Here is a 14373-nt window from a genome sequence, read left to right as displayed (position 1 = left end):
TATGGAATCGAATAGAAGACCCAGATAATAACCCACAAACTTATGAACACCTAATTTTCGACAAGGGAGCTAAAGGTATACAATGGAAGAAGGAAAGCATCTTTAACAAATGGTGCTGGCATAACTGGATGTCAACCTGTAAAAAAATGAAAGTAGATCCATACCTATCACCATGCACAAAAATCAAGTCCAAATGGATTAAAGACATCAACATTAATCCGTCCACTTTGAACCTGATAGAAGAGAAAGTGGGAAGTAGTCTACAAGATATAGACACAGGAGGCCTCTTCCTAAGTAGGACCCCAGCAGCACAGACAATAAGAGAAACAATGAATAAATGGGATCTACTGAAACTGAGAAGCTTCTGTAAAGCAAAGGACACTGTCAGTAGGACAAAAAGGCTGCCTTCTGACTGGGAGAAGATCTTCACCAACCCCTCATCAGACAAAGGTCTGATCTCCAAAATATACAAAGAACTCAAGAAACTAGGCACTAAAACTCTAATTAACCCAATTAAAAAATGGGGCACTGAACTTAACAGAGAATTCACAACAGATGAACTTCGAATGGCCAGAAGACACTTAAGGTCATGCTCAACCTCCTTAGCGATCAGGGAAATGCAAATCAAAACCACTTTGAGATACCATCTTACACCTGTCAGAATAGCTTAAGTCAAAAACACCAATGATAGCCTATGCTGGAGAGGATGTGGGGTGAGGGGAACACTCATCCATTGTTGGTGGGAATGCAAACTCGTGCAGCCACTGTGGAAATCAGTGTGGCGGTTTCTCAGGAAACTGGGAGTCAACCTCCCTCAGGACCCAGCAATTCCACTCTTGGGAATATACCCTAAAGATTCCCTAACATACTATAAAAGCATTTTTTCTACTATGTTCATAGCAGCACTATTTGTAATAGCCAGAACCTGGAAACAGCCTAGGTGCCCCTCAATAGAAGAATGGTTAAAAAAGGTGTGGAACATATACACATTAGAGTTTTACTCAGCGGTAAAAAACAATGACATCTTGAATTTTGCATGCAAATGGATGGAAATAGAAAACGCTTTACTGAGTGAGGTAAGCCAGACCCAAAAAGAGGAACACGGCATGTATTCACTCATAAGTGGATTCTAACCATAATTAAAGGTCTTTGAGCCTATTATTCGTGATCCTAGAGAAGCTAAATAAGAAGATGAACCTGATGAAGATTATTTGGCTATCCACCAGGAGGTTGGAAATAGACAAGAGTCCCAGGTAACCTCGGGTGCATGGGGGGAGGTGGGAGGGTTGATGGAAGGCGAGAGGGTTGGAGAGAGGGGAGTAGGGGAGGAATGGGGAAAGCTCGGTGGCCTGTGATGGAGGGGGAGGGAGGGGAGATGAATATGGGATCAGGGAAGAATATATTTCAACTAAGGGAGTCATTTTAGGGGTTACAGGAGACTTGATTATATATGGGATCCCAGGTCCAAGGAGAGATCCCCCAGATTGTTCTCTGGACAGAGGAGAGGGTGCCTGAATCGGCCGTGGCCCATAACCATACTGATGTATATTTTGCTTATCACCATAGAGTCTTCATCTGGCGAAGGACGGCGATACAGTCGGAGACCCACGTTGGAGCACCGGACTGAGCCCCCCGAGGTCCAGATGAGGAGAAGAAGGAGGAAGAACATGAAAAACGAAATCAGTACTGCGAGGGATGCTATCACCTACTGATACAAGGGAACGGATCTAATGAGAGTTTACCAAGGCCAGTTGGACTGGGACTGAACGAGGACGTGATCTAACCAGATTCTCGGAATTTGGCCGGATTCTCTGAATGTGGCTGGCCCGGAGTCTTTCTGAAAAGCCATTGACTATGATACTGGGACCTGTTTTCTCTGCATATGCTGGATTTTGGGGATCCAGTCTGTTTGGATGCTTGCCTTCCTGGACCTGGAGGGAAGGGGGAGGGGCTTGGACTTCCCACAGGGCAGGAAACCCTGACTGCCCTGGGGGACGGAGAGGGAGGAGGAGGGGGAGTGGGGAGAATGGGAGAGTGTTGGGAGGAGGGGCGGAAATGGAAACTTTTATAATTTAATAAAATTTACTTTAAAAAAAATAAAAGAACTGGAGGTATCACCATCCCTAATTTCAAGCTCCACTACAGAACTATAGTAGTAAAACACAAAACAGACATAAAAACAGACAGGATGATCAATGAAACCGAATGAAAGACCCAGAAGTAAATCCACAAACCTATGGACACCTGATTTTTGACCAAAAAAAAAAAGCCAAAATTATACAATGGAAAAAAGAAAATACTTTCAACAAATGGGTACTGGTCTACTAGTCTTCTACATGTCAGCATATAGAAGAATGTCAATAAATCCGTATCTATCACCCTGCACAAAACTCAAGTCCAAATGGATCAAAGACCTCAACATAAGGGCAGTTACACTGAACACAATAGAATAGAAATGGGAAATAGCCTTAAACGCATTAGTACAGAAAACAACTTCCTGAACAGAACACCAATAGTGCAGACACTAAGATCAACAATTAATAAGTGGGACCTCATAAAACTGAAAAGCTTCTGTAAGACAAAGAACACTGTCAAAAGGACAAAATGGTAGCCTACAGAATGCAAAAAGATCTTCACCAACCCCACAACTGACAGAGGGCTAATATCCAAAATATACAAAGAACTCAAGAAATTAGACATAAAAAACCCAAATAATCTAATTTTAAAATGGGGTATGGAAATAAACAGAGAATTGACAACAAAGGAATTTCAAATGACCAAGAATCACTCAAAGAAATGTTCAACACCATTAGCCATTAGGGAAATGCAAACCAAAATGACACTGAGATTCCATCTTATACCTAACAGAATGGCTAAGAACAAAATCACAACTGACAGTTCATGCTGGAGAAGATGGGGAACACTCCTCCACTGCTGGTGGGAGTGCAAACTTATAGTCACTTTGGAAATCAATGACAGTTTCTCAGAAAATTGGGAATCAATTTACATCAAGACCCAGCTGTACCAGTTCTCAGCAAATACCCAAAGGATGCTCCACCATACCACAAGGAAACTTGTTAAACTCTATTCATGCCAGCTTTATTTGTAATAGCCATCAACTGGAAACAACCTAGATGTCCCTCAACCAAAGAATGTATAAGGAAAATGAGGTTAATTACACAATGGAGCATTATACAGCTGTTAAAAAACAATTACATCAGGAAATTTGCTAGCATAAAGAAAAGATCATCCTGTGTGGGGTAACCTAAACCTAGAAAGACAAACATGGCATGTACTCACACATAAGTGGCACGATATTGGCCACAAAATAAAGGAGAAGCATGGTACAACCCACAGACCCAGAGAAGCTAAGTAACAAGAAGGGCTCAAGGTGAGGAATGCAAGAATCCTACTGTGATGGTGAAATAGGTGGACATTGCCAGTGGATGGGGGAGGGTAATAGGTAGGGAAGGGAGAGGGGAACAGTGGGGATCAGGTGTGGGAGGATGGAGGGAGTATTGGGAGAGACAACCGAAATCTGAGGGAATCCCTAGGATAAGCTAGAAACCTGGAGTAAAAGGAACTTTCAGAAATCTATGAGGGTAACATTAGCTAAAACTCCTAGCAATAGTGGATACAGAGCCTGAACCAGCCATCTCCTGTAACCAAGCAAGACTTCCAGTGGAGGGACTGGAACACCAACCCAGCCACAAACAATTTGTCCTGTCTACAGGATGTGCCTAGCCCAACTGCCATGAGAGGCTTCACCCAGCAATTGCTGGAAGCAGATACAGAGACCCACAGGTAAACATCATGTGGAGCTCAGGGAATCCTGCAGAAGATGGGGAGGAAGGATTGTAGGAGCCAGTGGGGAACACCACAAGAAAACCCACAGAACAAACTAACCTGGGCTCACAGGGGCTCACAGAGACCGAACTGACAGCCAGGGAACCTGCACGGGACTGACTAGACCCTCTGCATATATGCTACTGTTGTATAACTTTGTCTTCCTGTGATTCTCCTAACAGTGAGAGCAGGGTTTGTCTCTGACACTGTTGCCTGCTTTGGGGACTCATTCCTCCTACTGGATTGCCTTATCCAGCCTTACCAGATGAAGAGGAGCCTAGTTGCTGCAGGAGCTCCTTCCACTCCTTCAGCCAATAGCTGCTGAGATACCAGCCCACTGGGGCGTGGTCTCTTTCTCTTTAAAAAGCAGCAGCAGCCCTCTGTTGCTCTCTTGCTCCAGCAACTAGACTCCTTCCCTGAATATTATGTAAGATGATGTCTATAAGTTTTTCCCCTCAAATAAATAGCCCTTGGAATCCAAACTGGTGTGGGATTGTTTTACACTTTATCTGGTGCCCAACATTTGGTACTATGCACAAAGGTCACCAGCCATTCAGGCTGTATAATAAATGCTATTAAAGCAACTTTATGTTAATAAAGCAACTAACAAACCTTTAGAGGTACCAACAGTCCTACCCTTAAAATGGCTAACTGAGAAGCCAATATGGGTTAAGCAATGGCCTCTAGCTGAAGATAAATTGCAGGCTTTAGAACAATTGATACAGGAGCAATTAGATGCTCGATATAATGAGGAGTCAACTAGCCCTTGGAATTCTCCTGTGTTTGTTGTAAGAAAGAAATCTGGTAAATGGAGAATGGTGACAGATCTAAGGGCTGTCAACAAGGTAATTCAACCCATGGGCCCTCTGCCTTCCCTGTTACTCAAATGATGGCCTCTTATAATTATTGACTTGAAGGATTGCTTCTTCACTACACTTTTACAAAAAAAGGATGGAGAAAAATTTGCCTTCACAGTGTCTACTTATAATAACTCTCGGCCTACTAGGAGATATCAGTGGACTGTCCTACCATAGGGAATGCTCAATAGCCCCAGCCTGTGTCAATACTTTGTAAGTCAGCCATTGAAAATAATACGTAAGCAATTCCCTAAGTCTATAATTTACCATTACATGGATGACATTTTGCTATCCAATTAAAATATAGATACTTTGGAAAGAATGTTTGAGGAAATAAAGATAGTTTTGCCTAAATGGGGATTACATATTATTCCTGAAAAGATTCAAAGAGGAGATTCTGTTAATTACTTAGGTTACAGAATAAATTTACAGAAAATTAGGACACAAAGACACAAATTAGGAGAGGCCCATTACAGACTCTTAATGACTTTCAAAATTGTTAGGAGACATTTTCAGTCTGTGACCGGCTGTTGGGATAACATCTGATCTAATAATTCATTTAAACCAAACCTTAGATGATGACAAAGATTTGAATAGTCCCAGAGAATTAGCAGCTGAAGCAGAAAAGGAACTGATGATGGTTGAGGAAAAATTACAGGAGGCACATGTGGATAGGGTGAACCCAAATCTTAGTTGTATCCTAGTCATATTGCCTTCCAGAATTTCTCCTACGGGAATTTTAATGCAGAGGGAAGATACTATTTTAGAATGGATTTTTTAACCACACAAACCAAGTAAAAAATTAAAAACTTATGTAGAAAAGGTCTCCGAATTAATTATAAAAGGTAAACTGAGACTTCATCAACTAGCAGGTATAGACCCAGCAGAAATTATAGTGCCTTTCACTACTGATGAAATAAAAAGGTTATGGGAAGACAATGAACCATGACAAAGGGCTTGTGCTAATTTTCTGGGAGAAATTAATAGCAACTATCCCAAAAGCAGTAGACTTAACCTTATAAAGAGAACTTCTTGGATTCTTCCTCGAATTGTATGTGATGCTCCAATAACTGGAGCCTGTACATTTTATACTGATGGTAATAAATCAGGGAAGTCTGGTTACAAATCAGATGAATTGAGTAAGGTGGGACAAAGTCCTTATACTTCTGTCCAGAAGGCAGAATTATATGCCATTCTTATGGTGCTAAGGGATTTTAAAGAACCTCTTAATATAGTTACGGATTCACAATATGCAGAAAGAGTTATCTTGCATATTGAAACTGCTGAATTTATACCAGATGATACAGAGTTGACTTCATTGTTTATCCAGGTACAAGACATATTCATGAATAGGCTTTGTCTGATGTACATAACACACATCCAGTCCCATGTGGGTCTGCCAGGTCCTCTAGCACAAGGTAATGCAGAAATTGATCTATTATTGATTGAAAACATGTTGCAGGCCTCAGAATTTCATTTAAAAAAAAACATCATGTCAATAGCAAAAGTTTAAAGAAAGAGTTTTCCATTACATGGCAACAAGCTAAGGAGATTATAAAGAGATGCCCTACTTGCTCTTTATATAACCAAACACCGCTACCTGTAGGGACTAACCCAAAGGGTACTCAAAGGAATGAAATCTGGCAGATGGATGTGTTCCACTTTGCAGAATTTGGAAAATTAAAATATGTACATCACACCATTGACACTTATTCAGGCTTCCAATGGGCAACTGCTTTAAGCTCAGAAAAAGCTGATTCAGTAATCACACATTTATTAGAAGTTATGGTCATTATGGGTATACCTGCACAAATAAAAACAGATAATGGTCCAGCTTATGTCTCTAGGAAAATGAAACGGTTTTTTGCTTGTTATAATATTAAGTGTGTTACAGGTATACCATACAACCCTACAGGTCAAGCAGTCATAAAAAGATCAAATCAAACTATAAAGGATATGTTAAATAAACAGAAAGGGGTTTCCCAGAAATAGATTACATAATGCCTTATTAATCTTGAATTTTCTTAACGCTAATGAGAATGAAACAACAGCAGCAGAAAGACATTGGATAATGGAAAAGTCTGCTGAACTAAATCAACCAGTTTATTTCAAGGATATGCTGATCTCTCAATGGAAACCAGGAGATGTGCTACGTTGGGGAAGGGGTTTTGTTCTTGTTTCTACAAGAGAAAGAAAAATTGTGAATACCATCACAATAATGGTTCAATTTGAAGAGGAGAAACCTCTTAGAAAGGAGATATGACAACTTATCCACATTGATGATAATCATACAGGAGGTAAGAAAAATATATAGAATGGGGGCAGGGTTCTGTTCTTATCTCTGCAGGAAAACACTCATCTTTGATCCTGGATGTTTGAATACTGACAGATGGAAAAATAACTACCCAATAGGGACTATCAAGAAAACTGAATAGGTTCTGTAAGTATAAAAGTCTAAGATATACTAAATTATATTTCTAAATTTATAGAGCTGGTTTTGGAGTTGGACTCTGGCTCAGTTCCCCTCTAATTCCAAGCCTGTTGTTAAGAGAAAAACTGAGAGTTTCTAGAGTTTCTGTCTCATGTCAAGAGCCATGATATGGGACAGGAAAAAAATGAGCTTAGAAAGCATCTTTGCTTTTCTTCATATCGATTTTTGTATTTATCATGCCTTCCATTGAATATATACGTCTGTATAAGTCTATATAATTAATGTTTAAGTTTTTAATGAACAATGAGTTTTTCCTGCAGTCATATTTGAAGTTTCCAGGAAGAAGATGGGGTCCCATAACCACAACTCCACCTGGTTGATATGATGTCATGATACTGGTAGTGCTACTACAAGTCCTGTTTCGGGTATCAGCAGCACAGATAGCTCCAACTTGGTTAGCTGAAATGGTGCACATCTTTTAAAGCATTCTGACCAGACCTCCACAAAATACTCAGAGACTATTTGCAATTTTAAAAGGCATTGATATTGAAATTTAACCAACATTTTACTTTCACAGGATCCCCCAGAAAGAACATTGCCCTCATGACAGCTGGAAGTAATTCTAGAGGACGACATCCCCTCTCCCAGCAAAGTTTGTCCTCTGGGTTAGGGACATCATTTAGGGGTTGATTATAATTAGTATATGGTTGAGGATTGGGGGAGAAATTTTATAAGCTCAGGGATCTTTTTGAAAAAAAAAAGGAAAATTGGATGATGGGATAATAGATTAGTATTTCTGAGTTATTGTTTATGGATAATTACATTGGCATAGATTTTTGTATATGGATACAAAGTTAAATTATATTGAATATTGTATGCATGCAGGCTTCTACCTCTGTTTAAAACATCTTTTATGTATTTATATATATATAGTATTGATATATGTATATTTACCATATTGCAGTGTACATTTCTACCTCTGATTAAGATACTTATATATTGTTTATGTATTTATATATATATTTATCGTATTGCAAAGTATACTTGTACATTGTTTACATTTGGAGGTCATTGTCCTCATTTATTGCACAGTTGTTTATTTTCTTAATCTTTAAGTTAGATAGGTATTAAGAATTGTAGATCAGTAGTCATCTATGTTTGTCATATTTATAGTTAGACTAATCAGGTTCTTTAGAAAAATAGAGATTATATTCTGTATAAATAATCTTCAACCTCTTCAAAGAGCTGTAGAAAATGGTATTTAATCTAACTTAGAGTTCTGTGGTAGTGAGACACAATCGCTCCTGGCAACACCGATCTATTCCCTAGAGATTGTTGAGCACCAAAGACACTCCACTTGGAGCTTGTCTTCTTCTTGGCAAAATCAGCCCCTGGGCAAGGAACTGCCCATTCCTCAACTACTGACAAAATACATAGTATCCAGAAATGGATAAGCAGAACTGTCAAATCTTGCCAAGATGGGGTAAGACGGTTTTGAAAAATTTCTTACCTTTAAAAATAATCTATCAGTTATTCTAGGCCTTAGCCAAAGTTGGTTGCTTCAACGCTGCAGACGTGACTTTGGGTGATTGGCCAGGTAGCCAGTTGTCTCTGTGATTTGTTGCATATTTTGGAAGTTGTTTGATTGAACTTCCTAATTACTCAAGTAACATTATTTCACTTCTCAGATCTTCGATGGGATTGAAGACTAGATAAATGTAGTTACTTTCCTCTCATGACTTGGCCAAGTTATGTAGTATACAAGACTTAAGCTAGTTAGAATAGGACATTTATTCTTATTGTATATAATTTCATAGTAGGTTTAGAACTCTCTTACTTAAACAAAAGGGGGAAGTGCTGCAAGAGCTCCTTCCGCTCCTTCAGCCAATAGCCGCTGAGATACCAGCCCACTGGGCTGTGGTCTCTTTGTCTTTAAAAAGTAGCAGCAGCCCTCCGCTAGCTTTCTTGCTCCAGTGACTGGACTCCTTCCCTGGCTGTCATGTAGGATGGTGTTCTGTAAGCTTTTTTCCCCTCAAATAAACAATCCTTTGAATCCAAACTGGTGTGGAATTGTTTTGCGTTTTACCTAGTCTCACTGCAAATTGTTGTACCACAGCAGGCTAATATCCATGGGAGGTCCACCATATCTGAAAAGAAACAGAGAAGGAGGAATGGATGGGAGGGAGGGGAAGTTGGGGGGTGGGGCTGGGAGGAGAGGAGGAAGGGGAAACTCTGGTCGGCATGGAAAAACAAAATAATAAAAAACCAAAAATATAAATATAGAGAGAGGTGTACATCAGTTCTACATATGTGCATAAACATCGTACTATATAAATATGAATATAAGTATTTTGTATTAATTATCTGACTATCAGCAGTGCTACACATGGCCCAGCAATTCCATTCAAAATTGATCACATAAAGAAGAATCAACACTGCTTGAGAATGTAGTTCAATGCTGGAGTGCTTGTCTAACCTGTGCAAGGCCCTGGGTTTAATCTCTTGATCTGCATAATCAAGAAGGACAGGAAAGAGGAAAGAAGAGTGAAGGAAACCATCACAGTCTGTGGCTTTGGAGACATAAGCGAAGAACATCTATTGTAACCTTGTCTTTTGGAAGGCTTATTTTTCATTATGTGTCTTTGTGTGTGCGTGTGCATGTCCAAGCTGACAGAGGACAGAAAACAGTGCTAGATCCCTGGAGCTGGAGTTGCAGGCTGCTGTGAGCCCTTTGGAGTACGTACTATGATCTGAACTCAGCAAGGTCACAGCATCCTCTGAACCCTCCAGTCCTGTAGCATAGTCCTCAGTGGCAAAAACTCAAAGGGAATTTTCATGAATAGAAAAATGAGCATGTAAGCTAGACTGCACGTTTAGCACAAAAATAATACTCAGCCATGAGAAAGAATGGGTTAATCCATACCTGCTGGCTTGGGGTGTTTGGACAAGGTCTCCAATGAGGGAAATAGAATGTGGAGCACAATGGAAATCCCCTGTTTGCATTTACCAGCATGGGTGTTATGTGTTTGTGTTTCTGGCTGTCTACAGAAAGCCTGGGCAAATAAGCAAGGATTTAGACTACTTTGTCAACAGGATTTACTTTGGGATGGGCAACTGTCTTGTGTGCCAAGGAAGAACAGTGCAATGGGAACACGAGGAATATGAAAAAAAGTGTGTGGGGGGAAATAGCTCTCAGATGAAAATTGCATGTTCAGGGTGTGCAGTCAGTCAGGGTGTGCAGTCAGTTAGTCAAGGTGTGCAGTTAGGGTGTGCAGTCATCCCTAGGTGGAAAATCTGTTACTCAGAAGGAAGCCCCAGAGAACATCCCTCCCTGTTCACAGTGTGAGTGACACCTGCCATTTTGGGATGAGGCTTTTTTGTCGTTTTTGTTCCGCTAGTTGTGACCAAACATGGCTTGGATTTTTCCCTGGGAGTGATGTTGACTTCAGCAAGTGGTAAGTACCCCTGGTTTAAATCGTCAGTACCACACAAGCCAGCCTCATGAAGGCAAGCCTTGAAGTTCAGGGAACGACCGTAGGTGTGATTTTAGATTTCAAAAAAAAAAAAAAAAAAGTGTTCTCGGTGGATTTTAACGGAAGTGTCATGGGTCATTTGCAAAGTCTCTGGAACTTTCTTCTCTGTCTCATCTCACCCTCCATGCACATCCTCAGGCCTCGTCCCTGAATCTCCCTCCTTGGTTGTGGCTGCCTCCCTCTTCTCTGGGGCCTGGAAACAATGCCTATTTTGCATAACCATTGCCTCTTTTCTTCACTGGACTGTAAGGGCTTGCTTTCTCCACCCCTCTTTGCTCCTCTCCCCCTCATTCTTCTCCTGTATCCCCGGCTCAGCAGTGAGAGATCTGAGGTGGAAAAGACAAGCCCCTCTCCTGCCACTCCTCTCAATCCAGGAGCAGTGCAGGGCTGTTCTCTGAAAGGTATCCCAAGAGTTTGCTCAGTGGGGCTTCGGGATTTTAGGGATGCCTGGGAGGCACCTGCGAACCGGAAGCTCGATTCCCGTAAGTGCTAAAATCGCATCCTCCAACAAAACCAGAGTTTAGTAGCCCCCTTCCTCCCCGCACAAGAGGAAGCGATATTAGCCTGGCTGAAGCCAGGGCAATAAATTACATTGCTTCAAAGCACCTCATGTGCGACACAGTGAGCGGGTTTGCTAGACTAGTGCGTAAAGGCGTCTCTCCTGATGCCAGGAGGGACGCAACCCATAGCAACCGACCGGTGCGCCCCACCCCCACAGGCATCTCGCAGACCCTAGAACCGCAGTGCTGGAGGGGACCCGCTGAGGGAAAGCTAGGTTCCCCTGGAGCCTTGCCAAGGGCGATCTGCCAAGAACACACTCCTGAGCTCGATCCATCTAGGCTTCTAAGGGGCTGATGTTGCCCTGGAGGCTTCCCCATCTGCTCCCTGTCCAGCCACCAGCTTGGCCTTTTGAGTTACCTTGAATGCCAGGCAGAATGAGGAGAAAAGGCAGGCAGAAACCTGCCGTTCAAGCCGGGTACAAAACTGGGAAGGGGGGAACTGGTGAAGACCCTTCTCATGCCTGTCCGGTTCTACCTGGCCTCAGAAGCCGGACAGACGCAGAAAAAGAGGCTGCGAGGTTGGCGGGGGCGCGCTAGTCCGCAAAGGGTGCTGGCCAAGAGTCCAGAATTGTCAGTCCTGGCGACAGGCCACCGGGCTTCTTCCCGGCTCTTGCACTCACCAAGCTTCACAGAGAGCTGCGCATAGTCCCCAGTGTCTGCAGCTGAGAGGGTAGACGCAGGGCTCCGTTGGAAAGCACAGACTAGCTGCTCCTAGGGAAGGACCAAGTCACCAAAAGTGACTGGGGAAGGTATCCCAAATGCTTGGAGCCCAACACTGCTTTAGGGACTGGGGAGCGGGAAAAGAAATTAGGGAACAGAACAAGGTATCTGGTGGTTTCCTTAACATAAGGAAAGTTATCTTCCGGACTTCTGAAGCAGGGTGTGGTCACCTGTCACTCCGTGGTAGCAACTGGGACGCAGCAGGGCGGCTCTCCAACCCCACACTCGCCCGACTCCCTCCGAGAGAGTCTAGCGTCTTTGTAGAGGCTGTCGCGGGGCACCAGAGCTGTTAACTTTGGGGCACCGGAGACAGAGTTAGCAGTCCTCCACTTCAGCTGTTTCCAAAAAACCTTTCTTTACAGCTAGCATCCTTGGTACAACCGTGATTCCAACTGAGGACCCTATCTGGGTCTTCTCCCAGGCCACCTTGTCGCCCCCTCGCGGAGTTCGTTTGGCCTGCAGAACGCCCACGGCAGGTCACGAGCAGCAGAAGGCGTGGTGGTTGCGGTGGTGGAGTGACACAGCTGCCAACAGCTGGCGCAGCTGCTGCGCTGCGCTCCGGGACCAGTGAGTACGCAGCCCAGGTACAACCCCTTCCCAGTGACGTCTCTGCAGCGGGTTATAAAAGCCTAGTGCGCAGCCTGCCAAGGTTCTGCTAACTCCTGAGCCCAGAAGGACCCGCGCCAAGACCGAAAAGCTGCGGGCGGCAGCAGAGGAGAAGGCTTCAAGGAAGCAAAGCAAAGGGGAGCTCACCAGCTGGATGCGGACTCCAGAATCCGGCCAGAGAATCAGAACTTTTGCGAGCAGAGCTGAGAGCGGTCCTCCTCTCTCAAGCCCTCCAGCAGCACCCAGCTTTGCCTTTCCCGCCGCGCACATGTTGGTGGGAGTTGCTAGCAGCAGCAGGTGCAGAAAGGCGGGGTTGTCTTGCGGTCTAGAACTGTGAGGAATACAAGCGCTGTGCCGCAAACAAGAGCCTAGCGTGAAAGTGGTGGAATTTAGAGATACCAGGGTCACACAAAGATCATACACATGAGACGCGTTGCTCCTGTGAGCAAGCTTCCTGCTAACAAGGACTGAGTTCTGCCCAGGAAACTTCCCACCTTCTGTGTGGCAGGATCTGAAGCCTCAGGAGTCCGCAACAAGATTCTGCAGCAAAGAGGTGTGTGTCTGTTTGTGTGTGTGCCTGTAAAGAAGCCAGGACTTTACTGCTTTGCTCCAAAATGGATAACGTCCTTCCTGTGGACTCAGACCTCTTCCCCAACATCTCCACCAACACTTCTGAGTCCAACCAGTTCGTGCAGCCTGCCTGGCAAATTGTCCTTTGGGCAGTTGCCTACACGGTCATCGTGGTGACCTCCGTGGTGGGCAACGTGGTGGTGATGTGGATCATCTTGGCCCACAAGAGAATGAGGACAGTGACCAATTATTTCCTGGTGAACCTGGCCTTTGCCGAGGCCTCCATGGCTGCTTTCAATACAGTGGTGAACTTCACCTACGCGGTCCACAATGAGTGGTACTATGGGCTCTTCTACTGCAAGTTCCACAACTTCTTTCCCATTGCTGCCGTCTTCGCCAGCATCTACTCCATGACTGCTGTGGCCTTCGACAGGTGAGTCTGTAATACTGAGAAAGCTCAAGCGTACTGCGACTTGGCAAAGGAGGTCTGGGACTGGAAGACCTGTGGCCTGAGAGCCAGACTGTGCATTCATGCCCTGGGGCTCTCTCTGCCTGCCTGCTGGGTCCCTTTAATCTTAAGAGCCCATCTTTCTTACCTTTTTCTCCCACTCCTCTCTAGCCTCTCTTCCTTACAATTCAATATTTCCGTTTCCTCTACTTAGCCTCCCTTTCTGCACCGCACCCCCACCCCAGTCTCTGTAACTCCTGTCTTACTCTTTCCCATACATTCTGCCTTTCCTCCCTCCTTTTAGTTTAGTGCCTAGGCATGGAGTATCAAGATCTTGGCCAGAGACCTAGGCCCTGCCCAGGGCCCCCTGAACTCCTTTAGATCCGTTACTCTGTGTTACACCCTATTGTGGCTTTGTATTTTAAGTATACCTCAGCAAACTCCTTGCTTTTTTTTCTCACTTTTTTCTGAAGATTCGGGAACTTTCCATTTCCACTTCAACTCTCCAGTGTTAAAGGAGAGTGAAAACCATTTGACTACAATCTTGAAACCCTTCAGGTTCTCATTTAGCATCCAGGTGCTGCTAGGATCCTCCTACTCAGGATGGAGAAGCAGGTTCCTTTCCAGGGCATCCCCAGGTGGGGATCCAAGCTTGCCCAGGGGGATTCTCAATTTCTTTTTATGTGAAAGGTCAATTTTTTTTTAGTCTGTGAATTCACAGAGAAATGTACTTATTAGAAATAATTGAAAACAAGTCTCCTCCAACCCTTAGATTAGGGCTTTAGAAGCCTGTTGGAATTGC

General features: G+C 43.6%; 1 protein-coding gene across 1 annotated transcript in view; it reads left to right on the top strand.

Moving 5' to 3' along the window:
• Positions 1–12465: 12465 nt before the first annotated feature.
• Positions 12466–14373, top strand: part of Tacr1 (tachykinin receptor 1) — a 177320-nt gene continuing 175412 nt past the window's right edge. The window contains exon 1 of the mRNA XM_048416635.3: positions 12466–13556. Within this exon, the coding sequence (XP_048272592.2) occupies positions 13168–13556 (389 nt within the window). The 5' untranslated portion in view covers positions 12466–13167. The remainder of the gene's footprint in view (positions 13557–14373) is intronic.

The sequence above is a fragment of the Myodes glareolus genome, chromosome 6 (assembly GCF_982192425.1).
Source record: "Myodes glareolus chromosome 6, mMyoGla1.1, whole genome shotgun sequence".
NCBI classification, from domain to species: domain Eukaryota; kingdom Metazoa; phylum Chordata; class Mammalia; order Rodentia; family Cricetidae; genus Myodes; species Myodes glareolus.
Note: the sequence above shows the minus strand (reverse complement) of the source record. Positions and strands in the feature narration are given on the sequence as shown.